This window comes from Sphaeramia orbicularis, chromosome 24 (assembly GCF_902148855.1).
Source record: "Sphaeramia orbicularis chromosome 24, fSphaOr1.1, whole genome shotgun sequence".
Lineage (NCBI taxonomy): Eukaryota > Metazoa > Chordata > Actinopteri > Kurtiformes > Apogonidae > Sphaeramia > Sphaeramia orbicularis.
The window spans coordinates 27,555,870-27,575,555 of NC_043979.1; the positions used below are offsets into that span (position 1 = coordinate 27,555,870).

A 19,686-nucleotide genomic window follows, 5' to 3' on the forward strand; every position below is an offset into this window, starting at 1 on the left:
TTCTGTAGTTACTTGGTCAGAAAAATACAAACACTCATAAAAAAAGAATAAATACAAACAAATGTTGATTTTAATGCCTGTAGCTAACACAAAATGAGTTTACACAGAGACTAAATAAAACTCAAAAATGTATAGAATATACACTGTTTCATGTCTATTAGTCCCATCAGTTCCCAATCAATAAAGTGTATGAAAGTAAAAAGGTGCTAGAACACTGTAATAAACATGCCTACCTGCATTTTTGAGTTTTTATTACATTTATTGTAATATGTTAATATGTATAATGTTATTATATGTAGTTAATAAATAGTGCATTTTACTCACAGTAGAATTCCTTAGGGGCTGAACACCTGGAAGAAAAGGTAGAAATGTAAAGTTCAGGTACTGGCATGTGCAAAGCAGGGGGCCAGGGGGGCTTGAGCCTCTGCCACTTTGATCCTCTGCCTACAAGTGCCCTTTTTACTCTTTTTTTTTTTTTTTTTTTGCAAAAAACTGAATGACTAAAATTTTCGTGACTAAAATTTTGATCAATGATAATAAATGTTAAGAGTGGTTTAATTTGGCTGTCACTGGACCTGGTCATGGTGCCCTTTCATCTCTGTCACACCACGCCCCGTCCTCCTGTGCAACCTTGCTTGCAACACACACACACACACACACACACACACACACACACACACACACGTAATGTGGTCTGAAGAATCAACGAGGAGGAGGGAAGCGCTGCAATTCAAGTACATCAGAGTCCACCCCGCTATCTGCCCAAAACATTCACTTGTCACTTTTGGTCCTGGTCCTGTTCTTCAACAGCTATAGTTTTGGGGCCAAAAACCGATCGTGAGTAAATAATTCATTATCATCGTCACGTCATGGAATGAGCTCACAGACTAGCACACTCTAACAGCTGGGTGCCCACCTGAGTCTGAGTCCTGCTGAAGTAGTCACACATATTTGCTTCTGTTTTATTTCCATAAACTGTTGAGTTTTAGCCGCAAAATTGTAACACATGGTAATAGTCGTCACTTTTGAGACTGAGAGATATATATTTTACATTGTAGAAAAGGCACATCTTTTACAGTAGCCTACTATACACAGAATAGGTGCAGTCTGAGTCTAGTCTAATTAAATTTATTGAATGAAAATAAGCAACAGCCAGCCCACAGTTTTCAAATAATTTTAACAAGGTATTTCCAAGGACTTGCTTGGAATGTGGAGTCTGGAAAATAATGATAATACTGAATGATAATAATACTGATAATGATGATAATACTGAATGATAATAATACTGATAATGATACTAATGATGATAATACTGAATGATAATAATATAGTAATAATAATGATGATGATGATGATGAAGATGTAGCATTAGTATTATATATCTTTTTTGGAAACTCAGTGACACTTTTCATTGGATTTTGTATTCGCTCTATACACACTGGTGGCAAGCTACTGTTGTTGCCACATCTGCCCACCACCAACCACTCACTCACCCCTTACATTCCCTCATGAATAATAAAATAACTTGACATGCATGGTGTGTATGTGGGCGTATTTCAGGGATTAAAGTTCTTCGTCACCACGACGGATTTCCGTCAAATGGAAAAATTGAGGGGGGGGAAAAGTCATATTGAAGTAACTTCCCCACGTGTTTCGTGGAGTCCAGTCAGCACCGCGGTCCTGTCCTGGGTCTGCTGTCCTGGGTCTGCAGGTGTTTAACACAGGCACGCCACGCACAGGGGGCTGATAGGTTTAACAGTGATGATAATAAGATGACTTCTTTATTTTTATGTCGGGAGGAGAGATTGAGGACTATTTATCTTTGGAAGGAAACGCTGCTCATTCTGTGCCTCAGAAACACATGGACAAGTTCAGCTTTACCGAAGTTCAGCCTCCAGACTAACTTTAGTTTAGTGCTAACAAGTAGCTTTCATTATGAAAGAACCACAGCGAAAAGGGAAGAAGACAGAACTGATCTACATGGACCTTCATGTTTGGGTTCATGGCTTATCTCCTCTTGCCGGTATATGACTAGTGTGTGTGTTTGTGTGTATGTGCCCTTCTCGTGCGTGCGGCTGTGCGCGCCGCGGCCTTACGCGGTTACGCGCCCGACTGCATAAGTGCTTTATTTTGACCCGTTTAGCATCTTATTTCTATCTGTGTGGTACAGTACGAAGATAAAATTGAATGAATGAGTAACACCCTTGGTATTTGCAAAGCTACTGTATTTTAAATACCCTCAGAGAGTATCTGTAACAGAATATAATTTCTGCTTCAGTTGCAGAAGCAGAAAAAATAAAAGATTAGTTGGTTAGGGTTACATTTACACAGACATTTTCCCCAAAATTCATGTGCTGTTGGAGTTGGAGTTATGTTTTAGGAGTTCCTAAATTGTTAAATAAAAAGTTTTTCACTCATTTTTTGCAGTAAGGTTTTCTTCTAGTTATTATTTTCACTTGCTTCCAAGGTTTTCATACCCTTTAAAATTAACCACAGAGCACTAAAATTGACCTGAAGCTTTAAAAATTTTCTGGGGAAGGACCCCCAGACCCCCCACCAATACCACTTATGACATTTTTTCTATCCATGTTACTAATCTTCTACACCTGTACACTCTCCCATTCAGTGTGTTTTACAGTATTGCCAAATTTGACTATATAAACTTGTACACTATAGTAGTATTGTATTGCATCATTTTTAATAGCGGCCAATGATTTTGACCAGAGGAAAATTTTCAGTCAGATGAAAAATTTTTGCTTTAATCCCTGGACTAGAAAGCTCACAGCAACGTTAGTAGTCGCGAGTTGTGCCCTTCCCGCACGCACTGGAAGGGCACATACACACAAACACACACACTAGTCATATACCGGCAAGAGGAGATAAGCTATGAACCTAAACATGAAGGTACATGTACATCAGTTCTGTCTTCTTCCCTTTTCGCTGTGGTTCTTTCATAATGAAAGCTACTTGTTAGCACTAAACTAAAGTTAGTCTGGAGGCTGAACTTCGGTAAAGCTGAACTTGTCCATGTGTTTCTGAGGCACAGAATGAGCAGCGTTTCCTTCCAAACATAAATAGTCTTCAATCTCTCCTCCCGACATAAAAATAAAGAAGTCATCTTATTATCATCACTGTTAAACCTGTCAGCCCCCTGTGTGTGGCGTGCCTGTGTTAAACACCTGCAGATTCAGGACAGCAGACCCAGGACAGGATCGCGGTGCCGACTGGACTCCGCGAAACACGTGGGGAAGTTACTTCAATATGACTTTTTCCCCCCTCAATTTTTCCATTTGACAGAAATCTGTCGTGGTGACGGAGAACTTTAATCCCTGTTCTAGTCCTATGATCTGAAAATTAAAGTGAAGATGAGAGAGAGTCAAATTCAGAAGTGATTTATCTGAACATGGTGGAACATTTTAAATCCTGTGTGTGCTCATTAAAGTCCTAAAGGCTGTTTGTGTTCTGTCAGGAGTTTAATTGCACTCATACAAACTATTAAACTTTTTTATGTAGCTTTTGTCATATTAATCATTAATAATGTAGCAGCATAGTTTTGAATGACAGGGTCCCTGCTATCACACGGTAAAATATAAAATTTAATAATGAAATCAGCTTAAGGCTTCCCAAATGCTGTCATAAATGAAGCATGATGAGTTGAGCATATGTCAGCATGTGGCCCAAGAGTTTACAAGAGTCTCGCTGTATTTTTGTTGTGTTTGAACTTAAAAAAAAGTTAAGTCATTATAGTTATATTTAAATTTTACTTTATTTACTGTGGAAAAATTTCAGGGAGCTATTTATTTAAGCTTTTATTCAACTTTATAAGAGATGCTTCTGAGTCTAGGAAATCCATGCACTTCTGGAGCTATTATTGTCTATTTGTTTGATTAAATAAGCATGCTTTAGTCATTTAAATGAAGTTCTGTGTTTGCATTATTAAAAATTTTTCACGCCAATTTTTACACTTTTACTGCAAATGAATATCGGCTCCAAATATCTGTTATCGGCCTCCTCTAACAACTAATAATCGGTATCTGCCCTGAAAAACCCATATCGGTCGACCCTCCGCCATCATTACAGTCCCTGTGTGGGATCACTACGGATCCAGGTGAAAGAACAACAGGGAAAGAGACGGTGATAAGATGAACAGTGTTTGGCCTCTATGTGTGGTAGTTCTCAAACACTTAACACCTGCTCCTTCTGCCTGTCTGTTTGTCTCTCTCTCTCTCACGCTGTATAATGGAGGAATAACCCAGGAGTTGGACGTTGAAAATATGTAAAGTTTCACTTTCGTTTCACGCCAGCGTCAGTTACTTTAGTTATGGACTGCACCTCCACATATTGAGGTTTTGCACAAACGTCACATGATCACGTGGTTTTCTGTTTACGACGCCATATTGGAAGGCAAGCTTTCCTTGGATCGTACAACGTGTTAAACGATGGACCTGCTAAACTCCTGTGTGCCGTTTATTACTTAGCTTTCACTAATTATAAATTAGGCAGACAGACCGCTGGGTTCCATTGGTGGCAGCGGTGGTTCTGTTCTGCCGACCGCTGTTTATAGTTATTACCGCGGTTAGTGTAGCTTCTCAGTATAGTTAGCCTGGGTGTCTGTTGCGCTTAGCGGTGGTGAAAAAAAGAATAGTCATCATGTGGTACGGTGATGAAGACCCCTTTAAACCTACCAGGAGGGCTTCCCCTGACCTATCACCCTATAGAGACAGAGTGACTGTGGATCTACCTGCTCCCTTTGCCGGCGATGGCAGCCAGAGTTTCCTCAGCTGGAAGTGGCAGTCGGAGCTACGGCGGGTGACACCGGTGAGTTCAGCTGGAGCTGCTGACAATACTGCCCACCCAGGGCCGCTTCTAGCCTGTCATATTAGGGTGGGCTGGTTGAAAAAACAGGTGGGCAAATGAGTTGGTGTGTACAGACGATAGCAATAGTGACCTGAAGGCTGACAATTTGAACTGCAGTCCTAACGGCACTGAAAAGAAGTGGCATGGGGGTTATGTAAGTATAAGAATCACTTTATTGATCCCCAAAGAGAAATCCAATTGTCGGGCAGCTCATCTGTGTTCATTTACTCTTTAATATAAAATAAAAATGATTTTAAAAGTCCTTTGTGCATATTTCTTTTCATTGGATGAGCTTGGAAAATAAAACAATGAATACTAAATACTCATAAAAAAAATTATTCTCACTGTGGCCAGATTTTATTCAAAAAGAAGGCAGTCTAGTCTTGCTCAAACTCAGACTGAGGAGTGGCAATTTAGAACAACCGCACAAACAACTGACACTGGGCCAAAAGTAAAAATAATAAAACTAAATTATATTTTTTCATATTCCACAAACCAAAAAAGTCTTATTCAAATTCAATCTGAAAAGTGACAAATGACAAAAAGAACAACAAATCTTTCTGTTTCCATCTAAAACCCTGAAATTTAGACTCAAATGTGAGTAGAACAATATGCATATAGACCGTCATGGCGAAATTATTATAATAATTAATATAATTTAGTGACAGAGATCATTTACCCCTCACTCGGTTTTTGTCCCTTCCTTGGCCGACGGTTGAGAGACTGTGTGTTTTACTGGCGTTGTGTATGTTCTTTGGTTTTACTGATGTTGTGTTGTCCACTGTGTGTGTTTTATTGGCATTGCTTTAGTCAGTGTGTGCGTACATAATGTGATGCAGATGTCCGCTGAACCGGGCCGGCTGCTCTGCAGGAGCCCAGAGACGATGCTCAGCCCAAGAGCACGTCAACAAGCCACAGATAGAGTGAAACTCCGATAGAAAGAATCGCGGTATTAAACAGAAACCCCGACAGGTGCAGCAGTGACCTCGATAGGTGCAGGAGAGACCAAGGAGGGAAGTTTAACTCCCTGCAGCCCAGAAACGGACTGTGAGCTGCTGTAGGAGTGAATGAAGCGCTCAGGAAATGCAAAAGAATAATGACAACCAATCACTGACGGAATAGGGCGGGCTGTAGGCTGCCCATCCAATCGCAAATAAGAGCCAATAGTAGCGTAGTCTGTTATGTTTTTTCTATTGGATAAACGTTTTCCCTTAACTTTCGACTGGGTGGGCAAGACGGACATTTGGGTGGGCTTAGCACACCCCTGCCCATGCCTACCGCCGGCCTCGTCCCCACCCATCTGTGCAAGTCTGCTTTTCTACTATGGGACAGCCTTCCTGATGCGGTCAAGTCAAATTATGCAGCCGTGAAAGAGAAGATGGGATCAGCTTTTGAACAGAGAGTTAATGGACCATTTTAGAGCTAACATATCGGCTCGTTCACGAGTTCTGGGGCAGAGCCTGGAGGTGTACGCGGCTGATGTGAGCCGGCTGGTAGCTGGTACTGGTGTTTTTACCTCCGAGTTGGCCGCGCATCACTGTTGTTAGTAAACATTGAAACTCATGTATAGTGCCTTTATTACAAGTAGACATACTCGCAAATAACAAAACACGCAAACACGAGTCCAAAGAAAAACACCATATAAAGCAACAGTTCTGACTTTCTGGATCCAGATAGCGTGCCTACCAATATGGCGGTGTAAACAACAATCACATGACCAGTGATGTACATCAGCTGCTCAATATCAAAAGTCCTCAATATAACTGCGCCCCCACTCCACCAAAAAAAAAAAAAAAAAAAAAAAAAATCCCCCCTCTGTTTTTGAAAAATCGCACCCTGCACACACACACACACACACACACACACACGCACACACACACACACACACACACACACACACACACACACATACACACACAAATACGCAAAGTGGCCTAAACACTTTATCTGTCCTAAAATAAATAATTTGGTTAATTTTGTTGTCAATTTTCCTCTTAAGTTTGTTAAAAGAGAACACTAGTTTGCTCTCTTGTTAATGTTGCACTTCATGTGGAATTTTTTTTTATTTCAATGCAGAATGTGAAACTGACAGAACTGGGATTAGATTTTTGTTGTTTGTTCAAAACTACCTTTCAGGGAAAAGTGCCATACTAATGTTTAAAATATATTTAATAATATTTTATTTATTTTATTTTCTATTTGATTTATAGCAGCAGAATTATATTATTGCTGTTTTTCTATATCCAATTGTCTCCAAAAATTGGAGGAAAAATTTTCCAAAAATTCATAATAAATGCATTAAAGACATTTTGAAGGGTTTTCGTTCAACCCGAACCAAACGGAAAAAAAACTAATCATGGATTTCAAAACTGAAAACGTACTGAACCGAAAATTTTGTGTACCGTTACAGGCCTAAAAAATAATATAAAAATGTGTTTTATCTGAAAAATAGTTTCTCTTTTATCTCAGTAAATATGTATTTTTAAAATAGACCCAAAGTGCTTCCAAACTTGCTTCATAACATTAGTCTACATCTGGTTGGAATTTTTAGCCCCTCTGTCCTGTTTTTAGGGACCAGTTTCATAGAGGCACCCATAGTTAAGTAAAAAAAAAAAAAAAAAACAAATTGGTCAAAATTCTACTACACCTTCTTTACTCAAGAACATACAAGATCTGAAATATAGTTTCTTTAAAGTTAAAACACTTCAACAGCCTGTTTTTTGTTGGGGTTTTTTTATGTAAAGTTGTTGAACCTCACATTGTCCATGTCGGTAATGACTTTTTATAGTATTTGTCTTGTGCAAAGTGTTACATTTTGCACAGGACAAATACTATAAAAAGTTTTAGTAATGAAATTTCCAAATTGATCACCATCAGGTGTTTATTACAACCCATCTATAAAATCGATCATTGGCTTGTAAGTCTTATAGCCTGAGCTGAACTTTGAGTTTGCTTGAAAAACAAATCTTCCCTGTAACAGAATGTTCTGTGATTTTATGTTAGCACTTTGATCTGTAATAAAACAAACTGTCCACACTTTTCTGTCTTTCATTGTGCTGGCCCATGGTGGAGAACATGTATGTGGACAGATACTGCACAGGCTACATTAATGCGCTGATAAACCATAAAACCATGAAATAAGACCATGTGTCCAAGATTTGCAGTATTGTAAAATAAATGTAAAAATAATAAGTCTATTCAAAAAATGGACAGGCATATGTGCTACAAAGCCATTTGAAACAAAATAAATCTCTATAAGAGTTAATGTGTTATTTTTCTGAAACTGCTGGGAGGTGGTGATGGGAGATAATGTCCTCCAGTTGGTTCCTCCCTGTGGGTTATACCTATTCTCCACTCACTGTTATATCCTGATACCCACAGCCAAAAGCATCAGTGGAAGGTGTCAGTGAGTTTGCATAAGGTCCTTTCCAGTGATGGCGGAGTTAGATGTTTTCCTGCAGTCCTTTGGTTCTCTCTCCTTGTTCGGGGCTCTGCTGGTCCTGCTGCTGGTTTTAGTCATCTTTCCCTCCAGCTTCGGCTCAAAGAAACCCAGAAATGAACCACCAGGACCCACACCACTTCCTCTGATTGGAAACCTGCTGCAGATTGACATGTGGAATCGTCACAAGTCTTTACAGAAGGTGAGGAAGGGGATAGAGTTCCATGTTTTCTTGTTGGTTCACCTTGTTCCTTATGCTGCCCCATGTTCAGACAAAAATACGGTCAGCTTATCCTCACCGTGTTGAAAAATTGTGCATATCACCGATATTGCCATGAAATCAAAGTGTCAACATATCATTTGCTCAGAGTTGTATTTGGACAGTGGCATAGATTTTGTCTTTTTACCTCTGTACACACCACCACAGTGGATCTGAAATGAAGCAATCAAGATGACTGAAGTGTGGATTTTCATGTTTAATTCAAAGGATTTAGCACAATATTGCATTCATTTAGGAATTATAACCATTTTAAATGTAGTCCCTCCATTTTCAGAAGCTCAAAAGTAAGATCTAAACTAAGATAATTCCAAATATGAGGATTGTTTTTAATACTTTAAATTGTTTGTATGCATATCACCAAAAGTTGAGTTTCCTCTCTAAGAATACCTTTTCTGTTTCATCTCAGAGGTAAAATTACCGAAAGTGTGTCACTGTTGTCAAGACTAGCTCATTAGACCAAAAACCTGCACTGGGGTTGTCACACTGTCCAATTGTTTATGGACATGACTGTGTGATGGACTGTTTTAGACTTTGTTTGCTCTGTCACTTAACTTATAAAGCAGTGATTCCCTTTTTTGGCTCATGACCCCATTTTAACATCACAAATTTCTGGTGACCCCAGACATTCAAAATGGAGACTTTTTTTTTGCTAAGATGGATTTGTTTTTGATCATATAATATTTTGCTCTACTATGTTGTAAATAAATGTTAATTTTAAATGACATTTAGTCTACATAATGTATATTATTATGGATGGAGGCAGAAAAGCCAAGTGTAGATTACTGCACAAAGTAAGAACTTGATTTTCCTTGGTCAGGATATGTACAGTCAGCCCAGCTTGAATTTACAAGGCTGACAATTAATTCTGAAAAAAACAATAACTCAAACTATGAATTATGAAAGAGCTGCAGCATCTTACACCGACCACAATGAACATTTGAAAGATAAACAGTACCACAGTGCTTCAGTTTCAACTTCACAGTTTGTCATGTCTGTTATGTATTGGGATTGTCTCTGTCAACTGACCATATATTTTTTATTAGTAAGGTTTTTTTTTTTATTTGTTTGTTTTTTATCAATTACTAGAAATTTCAGGCAACCCCTTTTGAATTCCAGGTGACCCCACGTAGGGTCCTGACCCCACGGTTGAAAAACACTGCCATAACAACCCACACAACCACTGGTGACCAAAACCATCTACCAGTTTAAAATGTTTCATAACTTCTGACCCATTAAACCTATCAATCTATGTAAATAATTGGTGTAAAAGCCAGTTATTCACCTTTTCATGGTCATCACATATGACCCATTTGGATGTTCAGAGGCTCCATAGTTCCCGTGGAAACACAGTCATTTTCTACAACATGGATTCACCAATAAAACCCATGGAGTTGAATCAATGACAGTGGATGGACACACTGGGTTTATGTTCAGTTAATGATAGGTTGGACTGAAAAAGTCACTTTTTCTTAATTTTTCTCTTTCTGATATTACGACAATGAACTTTAATCAGAGATTTAATGAACATCTACATGATCAGTCAATTAAATCTGGGAAAATACCAAATGTCTATTGAAGAAACACAAAACATAGAGGATAATATTATAATAAATGGTGATAAACTGTTTAAGAAATGTTAAATAGAGAGAAAAGTAACACTGGGTCTTTATGGGTTAATATAAAATATATTACTTTGTCAGATGCATTAAATATTAAATATTTAATATTAAACATTAAACAGCAGACTAACCTTTGAATTTGTAATCTTGGTAATGAATCTGTGACAGAGAAAACGTGTGGTTCATGTTCAGTAAAAAAAACAGCAACTTGCAAATGACCTCAGACATAAGGACCAGCTGTCATTAACCATTGACTAGCAGTGGTCCCGATACATGCTTGTAATATAAGTTTGCTCTACTTTCTGCCCTTAGTTTTACAAGAAATATGGATCAGTCTTCACTATCTACATGGGACCCAAGAAAATGGTCGTCCTGGCCGGATACAAGACAGTGAAGGAGGCCCTTGTGAACTACGCAGATGAATTTGGGGAGAGGCATCCGGCTTTGACAGTGAGAAACTCGAAAAAGGACCATGGTAAGAGCAGAAATAATGTATGTACTATGGCATCATTTTGGATTCTCAGTGGGTAGCAATAATAAAATGTGTATGGTTTGAAGATTATATTTTAGTGTCAGTATCCATTCCCCTAAATCTGAGCGGCAAAGTCTTTCAATACTGAAGATGTGTTATAAAAGCTTAATTCCAATGTATTCTCCGAACTTTTGTATGATAAAGTAAAACTGTGATATGTGAGTCTCATAAACTGACTGTAGAAGTAACCAGTGCAATCAGAGCAGAATGGGTTAAATTAACTAAAACTAGGCCATATTCAGTCGCTTTATGGGTCAGAACCATTAAAGGAAAGACCCATTAACCATTAAGCCATTTGAGGTCAGACTTTGACTGGATCAACACCTTGATTCTTAGTTTTGTTTGTTTTTCAGTCACTCTGTTGTTGATTTGCCATCTAGGTCTTCACATCTGATTCTGCAATCCTCTGGTTTATTTAATGAGTTGATGGTTAGCTAAATAACTGCAAGTTGTCCTTCGTTCATGCCCTTCCTGTGGCTGAAAAACAACTGAGATAAACTCATAGGTTTTTGTAGTTTCTCTAAGCATTATATGGTCTAACACTGGATGAATTTGCTGGGATGTCCACTCTCTGGGAAGATTGTCAGCTGTTTTAAATATTTTCCTCTTGTGAATAAACTTTGTCATTGTAGAATAATGACTTCAATTATTTGGAAATCACTACAAATGCCTTGCTGCTACTTAATCCTTTGACTTCTTATGGAAGTACTAAGACTGTAATCAGTTTTTCACATGCTCATTCTCCATTCTTGAGTCACTTTTGTTAAATAAATGACACTGAAGAATCTGTGTGTTCTATATCTGAAATTAGATTTAAAAAATCTTAGAACCTGATGACGACCAAATGATTTTTCTTTTACACCCCCCCCCCCCCCCCCCCAAAAAAAATGTAGAATTCAGAGAGGGTGTAATTTTCTTCTCCTATTATAAGTGGATGTAAAGGAGCAAAGGTGTTCCATATAATCTCAACATATTTTACCCATACTCAAAGAATTTCTTGCAAGTTAATTCAAGGAAAATCATTTATATATGTGAGATTTTTTCTGTAGGAAGACACTGAGGAAAATCTCAAGACTCTATGGATGCAAACATGTACTGGTACAAGCTTCGAGAACAGAGATTGCTCAATACAGGACACTGAAGAATCCAGTTTTTCATGCCCTTCCGGATGTGCAAAGCTAAATTATTCCTAGTTGGGCACCTAGCCTCAAGGAAAACTTAGCAAAATGTGCAGTCAACAGCTAACTGACCTGCAGGGCAGGCTGACCTCAGAACTAAGAGATGACTAAACCCAAGGGGCTAAGGTAGAATTTCTTCAACAATAAGAAGCTGCAGTAATGCTAGCCCATGTTTTTAGTTTGGCAAAAACAGACACTCTGAATTAATAATTTGCTAATGTACTTAGAGAGGAGCTGTGTGTACCCTGGATCATATTATACAATTATTGTCTTTCAGGGGTTTTATGGTCCAATGGAGATTCATGGAAAGAGATGAGACGCTTTTCTCTGATAAACCTGAGAGATTATGGGATGGGCAAGAAGGCATGTGAGGATAAAATCATTGAGGAGAGTTTCTACCTTACTGAAGAGTTGAAGAAATTCAAAGGTGAGTGTCTTTTATATTGTGATAGATCACTACACAACATTTGTGTCATATAAAATGTTAGATGTTCTTGAACAAACATACGGCCCACTGGCCAAAAACAACCCTCCACAAAAAATGACATTGAAGATTTTAACAGTCAAGGGTGGGTCAGGGAGGTTTACATTCACAAACTATCCTTCCACAAAAAAATGTTAATAACCTGAAACAATTATGAACAACCAGAAATGTTTTAAGAAAATTAAGTGCAATTTTAACAATATGCCTGTTACTAAATGTGTTGTGCATTTGTAGATCCACTGTAATAATAAGCCGAGACATAATATTGGTGAAATTGCACTTATTTTTCTTAAAGGGGTCATATTTTGCTAAACCCAAAGTTAGTACATTTATTTGTGTATTTGGACCCTAATAGTTCAAAAAGTGGGCAACACGGTGGTGCAGTGGTTAGCACTCGTGCCTCACAGCTAGAAGGTCCTGGGTTGGATTCCAACACCAGTCGGTGGGGGTGGGACCTTTCTGTGTGGAGTTTGCATGTTCTCCCCGTGTCTGCGTGGGTTCTCTCCGGGTACTCCGGCTTCCTCCCACCATCCAAAGACATGCACTGATAGGTTAATTGGTTAATCTAAATTGCCCATAGGTGTGAATGTGAGAGTGATTGTTTGTCTCTATATGTCAGCCCTGCGATGAACTGGTGACTCGTCCAGGGAGTACCCTGCCTTCACCCCTGTGTAGCAGGGATAGGCTCCGAGCGACCCCATGACCCTAGTGAGGATTAAGCGTGTTCAGAAAATGAATGAATGAATAGTTCAAAAAGTTTGACTTTGAGCCCTACAGGTGTTGCAAAGCTATCTTTATATTAATTTTGGCAAGAATTGAGTGGATTTCTACAACCCGTTTTAATTCCTTCTTAATTTGTTGTGTCTACAACTTGTTACGTCACAACATTTGCACACATAAGGTCAAGACTTCCGACGAACATGTCTCTGAGTACGCCATAATTGTTTATCAGCAGCAGTAGTAGTTAGCAGTTGTAGTCCATACTGAAAATATGTCCAAACTTCGAGTACAAAAAAAGAAAAAAAAAATTGGATTATCATTTGTAGGCTGGTATGCTATTATTTTACTGGTCTGGCTATTTGAGATCACATTGTATGTATGTGGTCACTGAACTAAAATGACTTTGACACCCTTGTTATAGAATACAGCAGCCATGAATAAATATGGATGATGAAAAACGTGTATATACATGTGTATATCATCTGAAAATACATCCATACACACTGAACTCACAGTTCTGTTTTTTTTTTTTTTAACTTCAGGAGAACCCTGTGATCCAAGCCAACTACTAACAAATGCAGTCTCTAATATCATCTCCTCCATGGTCTATGGCAGCAGATTTGACTATGAAGACCCCGAATTTATAGCCTTGATAGATCGAATGAGCAGGTCTATAAAACTTATGGCCACCCCATCGATGCAGGTATCAGATTACATGTACAAGAATGAAAAATCCATCCATCCATTATCTTCCGCTTCTTCCGGGCTGGGTCATGGGGGTAACAGTCTAAGCAGGGATGCCCAGACTTCCCTCTCCCCAGACACCTCCCCCAGCTCTTCCAGGGGGACCCCGAGGCGTTCCCAGGACAGCTGAGAGACACAGTCTCTCCAGCGTGTCCTGGGTCTTCCCCGAGGTCTCCTCCCAGTGGGACATGCCCGGAACACCTCCCCAGGGAGGTGTCCAGGAGGCATCCGAAACAGATGCCCGAGCCACCTCAGCTCACAATGAAAAATGTAGAATGGAAATATAAAGATCAATCTAATCTAATTTTACTTCTCCAACAGTTCTACAATGTATTCCCTGCTATTGGAAAATGGTTCTCTGGTGCTCAAAAGGAATTCCAGAAATTGCAGGTTCTCCTCAGAGAATACAATTTTAAAGTGTTCCGTCAATTAAGAGAAACCCTCAATCCACACATGTGCAGAGGATTTGTGGACGCCTTTTTTGTCCGACAACAACAACAACTGAAGGTTAGAATGTCTGTCAGTTCTGATTTAACACATTTTATTTGTCATTTTGTCATTCAGGTGTTCGTCTTTTCTTTTTTATACCTTCAGTTCTCACAGCAACAAACACCAGTGATCAGTGGCAGAAGTCTAGTGATGAAAACTGCATACAGTCTATAGTATATACTGAATATGTGCCAAAACATCTGTGCAATTTATGTGCAGGAGTCTGGGGTTATTGACCGTCACTACAACGATGCAAATCTTGAGGAAACAATAAAACATCTGTTTGGTGGTGGTACTGAAACAACAGCAACTACACTCAGATGGATTCTTCTGTTTATGATCAAGTACCCAAAGATACAAGGTAAGGAGCTTTACTTGGAGAAATAAGGCTTGCGGAATCAGTGGCATCTTTTAAGTCACTTCTTAAAACACACTTTTATAGACTTGCTTTTATGTGATGTTTGTCCCTTTTAATTTTTAATTTTTTAATTTTTTAATTTGAATCTTATCCTGTTTGATTGTTGGTTTATATTCTCATACATGATGTTGTTTTATCTCACGCCTCTACTTCTGCATTGATTTAACAGCATCATGTTACATTACCCCTGCCCTCCTTATTCCGATTCATTTAATCTATTTCAAGTGTCTTGTTTCTGCATTGTTGTACACATCTCTCCTATTATGTTGCTTCTTTTTTAGTGTTTTTAGTGTTTTTATTTACATCTTGTATCCTGCTGTTGTGCCCTTTATTTGTTTGTCAAAGCGCTTTGTAAACTTTGTTTTAAAAGGTGCTATATAAATAAAGTTATTATTATTATTATTACTTGTGCACTATATTAACTGAAATGACCAATTTCTGTCTTTTCTTATGTCGAACCCTTTTCTCCCAGACCAGATCCAAGAGGAGATCAGCAGGGTGGTAGGAAGTCGAAAACTTCAGTACGAAGATCGAAATAACCTGCCCTTCACTAACGCTGTCATCCATGAAACGCAGAGACTGGCCAATGTCTTCCCCATGTCCATTCCACACAGAACGAGCAAAGATGTCACCTTCCAGGGTTACTTTATTGAGAAGGTATGCACAAATAAAACACTTCAAAGGGGTTAATAATAATCTAAAGTCCAAATTAGTTCTTTATCAGTAATGAGTATTTCAACAAGCAGGTGCTCAATAAAGCCATAAGTATCTATCAAGGTACAAGTCATCCTCTGCATACAGAAGACATGTTGTGGCCTGGCTTACGATTTCAAAATCCCATTGTTTTAAAACAGAGGTACAAAACCTCCTTTATCCCTCTTTCTAACCATGTACTGAATGCACACATCAGAAGATACCCTTGACCATTTAGTGACACCCCCCCATCCCCATCCCACTACCTCTTTTGATATCTCTTTTTATACCTATCTTAGATTTATTGTAACTGTACCTTGATTTTAAAGGACTTAGTTTTTAGTTACCTCCACCAAGGAGGTTATATTTTTGCCAGGGTTTGTTTGTTTGTTTGTTTGTTTGTCTGTCTGTTTGTTTGTCTGTCCGTTAGTGTGCAACATAACTCAAAAAGTTCTGGACAGATTTGGATGAAATTTTCAGGGTTTGTTGGAAATGGGAGAAGGAAGAAATGATTAAATTTTGGTGGTGATTGGGGGTGGGGGGGCCCACGGGGGGGGGGGGGGCACTGATCGTTAGTGTGCAACATAACTCAAAAAGTTATGGACAGATTTGCATGAAATTTTCAGGGTTTGTTGGAAATGGGATAAGGAAGAAATGATTAAATTTTGGTGGTTATCAGGGGTGGGGGGGCCCACGGGGGGGGCCACTGATCAGCCTTGGCGGAGGTCTGCGCTCTCCGAGTGCTTCTAGTTTTTAATGCATTGCTAATATGTGTATTTATTACATTTATTATGTTTTATGTGCAGATCTGCCTGTTGGTCTGTATTGTTGTGTCTTTGTTGTGTAGTATGTGTGTGGTCCTGCTGCAAAACAAATTGCCCGTTTGGGACAAAGAATAAAACTGATTCTGATTCAGAATCATAAGACAATTATAGAATCATATATGCAATTCTTGTCCATTTTCATGATAAATGTCTTCATTTATAGATCATTATCATTCTCTGTTCTATCCAAAGGGGACAGTAGTGATACCTCTCTTGGGTTCTGTTCTGTACGATGAAACTGAGTGGGAGAAACCACACAGTTTCCATCCTGCTCACTTTCTGGACAAAGATGGAAAGTTTGTGAAGCGAGATGCCTTCATGCCTTTTTCTGCAGGTTGGTGAATTTATTTCATCGCTTTCTCAATTTTTAGTTGCCTATTTGCACATGATGTGACCATTTTCCCTCGCTGTCTCCTTCAGGTCGCAGGGTCTGTCTTGGTGAGGGTCTGGCTAGGATGGAGCTCTTCCTCTTCTTCACCACCCTCCTGCAAAACTTTCGCCTCACTCCTCCACCTGGAGTTTCAGAGGATGACCTGGATCTGACTCCACAATTATTAGCCCCCCTCAGCCCTCGACCATATAAACTGTGTATAGTCCCACGTACTTGAGGAGGAGGGATATTATCAAATTAACAGGAACACATTAAGTTGATTTCATTTGTGATTATCAAAGGTTAATTATCCATTAGTTGGATTATTTTGGTACACTTACTATTATCACTTGCTGGAAATCATTAAAGCCGGCCAAAGGGTCCAATCCGCCGACAGGATGAATTTGTGAAATACAAAAATTACACTGAAGATATTAACAGTCAAAGGCGTCCAAATCATTTTAATCCAGGGGCCACATACAGACCAATTCAATCTCAAGTGGGTCAGACCAGTAAAATAATAACATAATAGCCTTTGAGTTATGACAACCCCACATTTTTTTCTTTGATTTGTGTAAAAAAAGTAAAATTACATGAGAATGTTTACATCTACAAACTATCCTTTACACAAAATTGTGAATACCCTGAACAAATATGAACAATCTAACAAATAAGTATAATTTTAACGTTGTTTTTGCCTGTTACTAAATGGTTTGTGCATTTGTAGATCCACTGTGAGCTTTTATGCACATGTGTACATGATAAACTGAGGCACAATATTATTAAAATTGCACTTATTTTTCTGTGGAAATGTCTGGTTGTTCATGGTATTTAAAGGATAGTTTGTAGATGTTAACATTTTCATAATGTAAGTTTACTATTTCACAATAGGTAGGTAGGTAGGTAGGTAGGTAGGTAGGTAGGTAGGTAGGTAGGTAGGTAGGTAGGTAGGTAGATAGATAGATAGATAGATAGATAGATAGATAGATAGATAGATAGATAGATAGATAGATAGATAGATAGATAGATAGATAGATAGATAGATAGATAGATAGATAGATAGATAGATAGATAGATAGATAGATAGATAGATACTTTATTGATGCTTTGCAGGAAATCAGGTTATGAAAGCAGTAAAGAATAATGCTGGGCAGCGATTACATTTTTTAAATCGCAATTAACAGCGTGTATTGCCTTTCAGTGATATTTCAGACTGGAAGTACTCCGGTGATAAAAAAATTATTTACATTGCAGTGCTTCTTCTCAACCCCACCATCTGAAGACATTTAAAATGAAAATGTACATGGAACAAACCACTACTTTTCTCTATGTTTATGTCCCCACCAGTTTATTTCCGCTTGTGAGTGATTGACAGAAGTCTTAAGCCCACTAATATGTGCTAATACTAATAAGCCCAATAATATGTGATGTTCAGTTGTTAAAAGCAAGCAAAGGGGGCCCTCTAGTGTTGGAATAAGTTGCACTAACGTATGTTTTGTCCTTTCGGTGTTCCCGTAGTCAGTTCAGACATAAGAAGGAACTAACAGACATGTTTCTTTCACTCTGTATGGCCCGAAATACGTTTGCCTGTGAGTATTTTATGTTCAGATGTTGCAAGAATGAATAGTATAAAATATCTCTGATGTGAACCTTTGTTGCTGGATAAAAAGATGTTGCAAATCTTAAATTAATCTGTAAATGCTGATCGTTAGCATGTCTATGGATTTTCTCATTCAAGTTAGCATCGAGCTAGCGGTCTCTTCCCCATTCATTTAAATGTATAATGCCATGTCAATGTACTAAGGCAGTGAACAGAACTCAGATATATTTTGTTTGTATGTTACAGTTTTACAATGAGTCTACAGTAAAAGATTTGGACAGAAGTTTTGGGCGTCCGGCTTTTCTTGGGAAACCTATTGTCTATCTGCTGAACTAATTGCTACACACACACACAAGCAGAGGCAAAATAATATGAGTTAGAATATTGTACTGTCCTCGCCAAGACGTCTGTACTTAGTCTGAGCTAGACAGCGAGCTAAACTCTGAATTGACGATGCAAGATACATGCTCTTTGAAGTTTGCAGCTTAATGTACATACTTGACATCATGCAGATTGACAGTGAAACTAAAATAAAGACAAAATAAATCAATTAGTTATATCTATTAATGATACGCATCTTCACAGAGAATGCATAGATGTAATTATTATAAACTTAAACTGACGACTAACACAACAATCACATGGTAAATAAGTAAAGGTTAGTTCAAAGGCTGGCATATTATACCTAAACACATCCAATGAATTTATATAAACTTAACATGAGCCTGCATAAAGAATTAGCAACCCATCTGTGACTGCTAGCATAAACAAATTAGCTTAAACATGTTAACACATTGTAATAAACACATCCAAAATAACGTCATAAACATGTTTCTAACGGCACGTTTGCATGTGAAACTAGAAGCACTCGGAGAGCGCAGACCTCCACCAAGGCTGATCAGTGGCCCCCCCCGTGGGCCCCCCCACCCCCGATCACCACCAAAATTTAATCATTTCTTCCTTATCCCATTTCCAACAAACCCTGAAAATTTCATCCAAATCTGTCCATAACTTTTTGAGTTATGTTGCACAATAACGGACAGACAAACAAACAAACAAACAAACCCTGGCAAAAACATAACCTCCTTGGCGGAGGTAATTATTTAGCAAACAACAGAATGATTGATACATACAGGCGTTGCTTGTGCAGGAGTTAAACAAAGTTTGATTCAGCTTTACTTGGAAAGTTCGCTCACTTTTCTCCTCTCAGCTACACTGCACCCACACTTGGTGCGTGTGGAGCGCCAAAATAAAAGCATGAGTTTCAAAATAAGAGTCCGTATTTATAAATGAACTAAGACTTGCTTGAAAGGCAGAATGGCATAAACGGGAGATTTAAAAAATTGTCGGCGTTATTTAATGAATGCGTTAACGCGATAATAATGTATACTTTGTGCAATGATTTATTAAACATTTCAAATCATATGTAATTTGTGGTT

The 19,686-nt window shown here is 38.5% G+C and overlaps 1 protein-coding gene across 1 annotated transcript; it reads left to right on the forward strand.

The window, feature by feature from the left end:
• The first annotated feature begins 8,291 nt into the window (after window positions 1-8,291).
• On the forward strand, window positions 8,292-16,885 carry LOC115415148 (cytochrome P450 2K1-like). The gene is made up of 9 exons (XM_030128622.1): window positions 8,292-8,498; window positions 10,508-10,670; window positions 12,183-12,332; window positions 13,652-13,812; window positions 14,175-14,360; window positions 14,562-14,703; window positions 15,233-15,417; window positions 16,470-16,611; window positions 16,698-16,885. The coding sequence occupies exons 1-9, from the start codon at window positions 8,292-8,294 to the stop codon at window positions 16,883-16,885; spliced, it is 1,524 nt and encodes a 507-aa protein (XP_029984482.1).
• The last annotated feature ends 2,801 nt before the right edge of the window (window positions 16,886-19,686 follow it).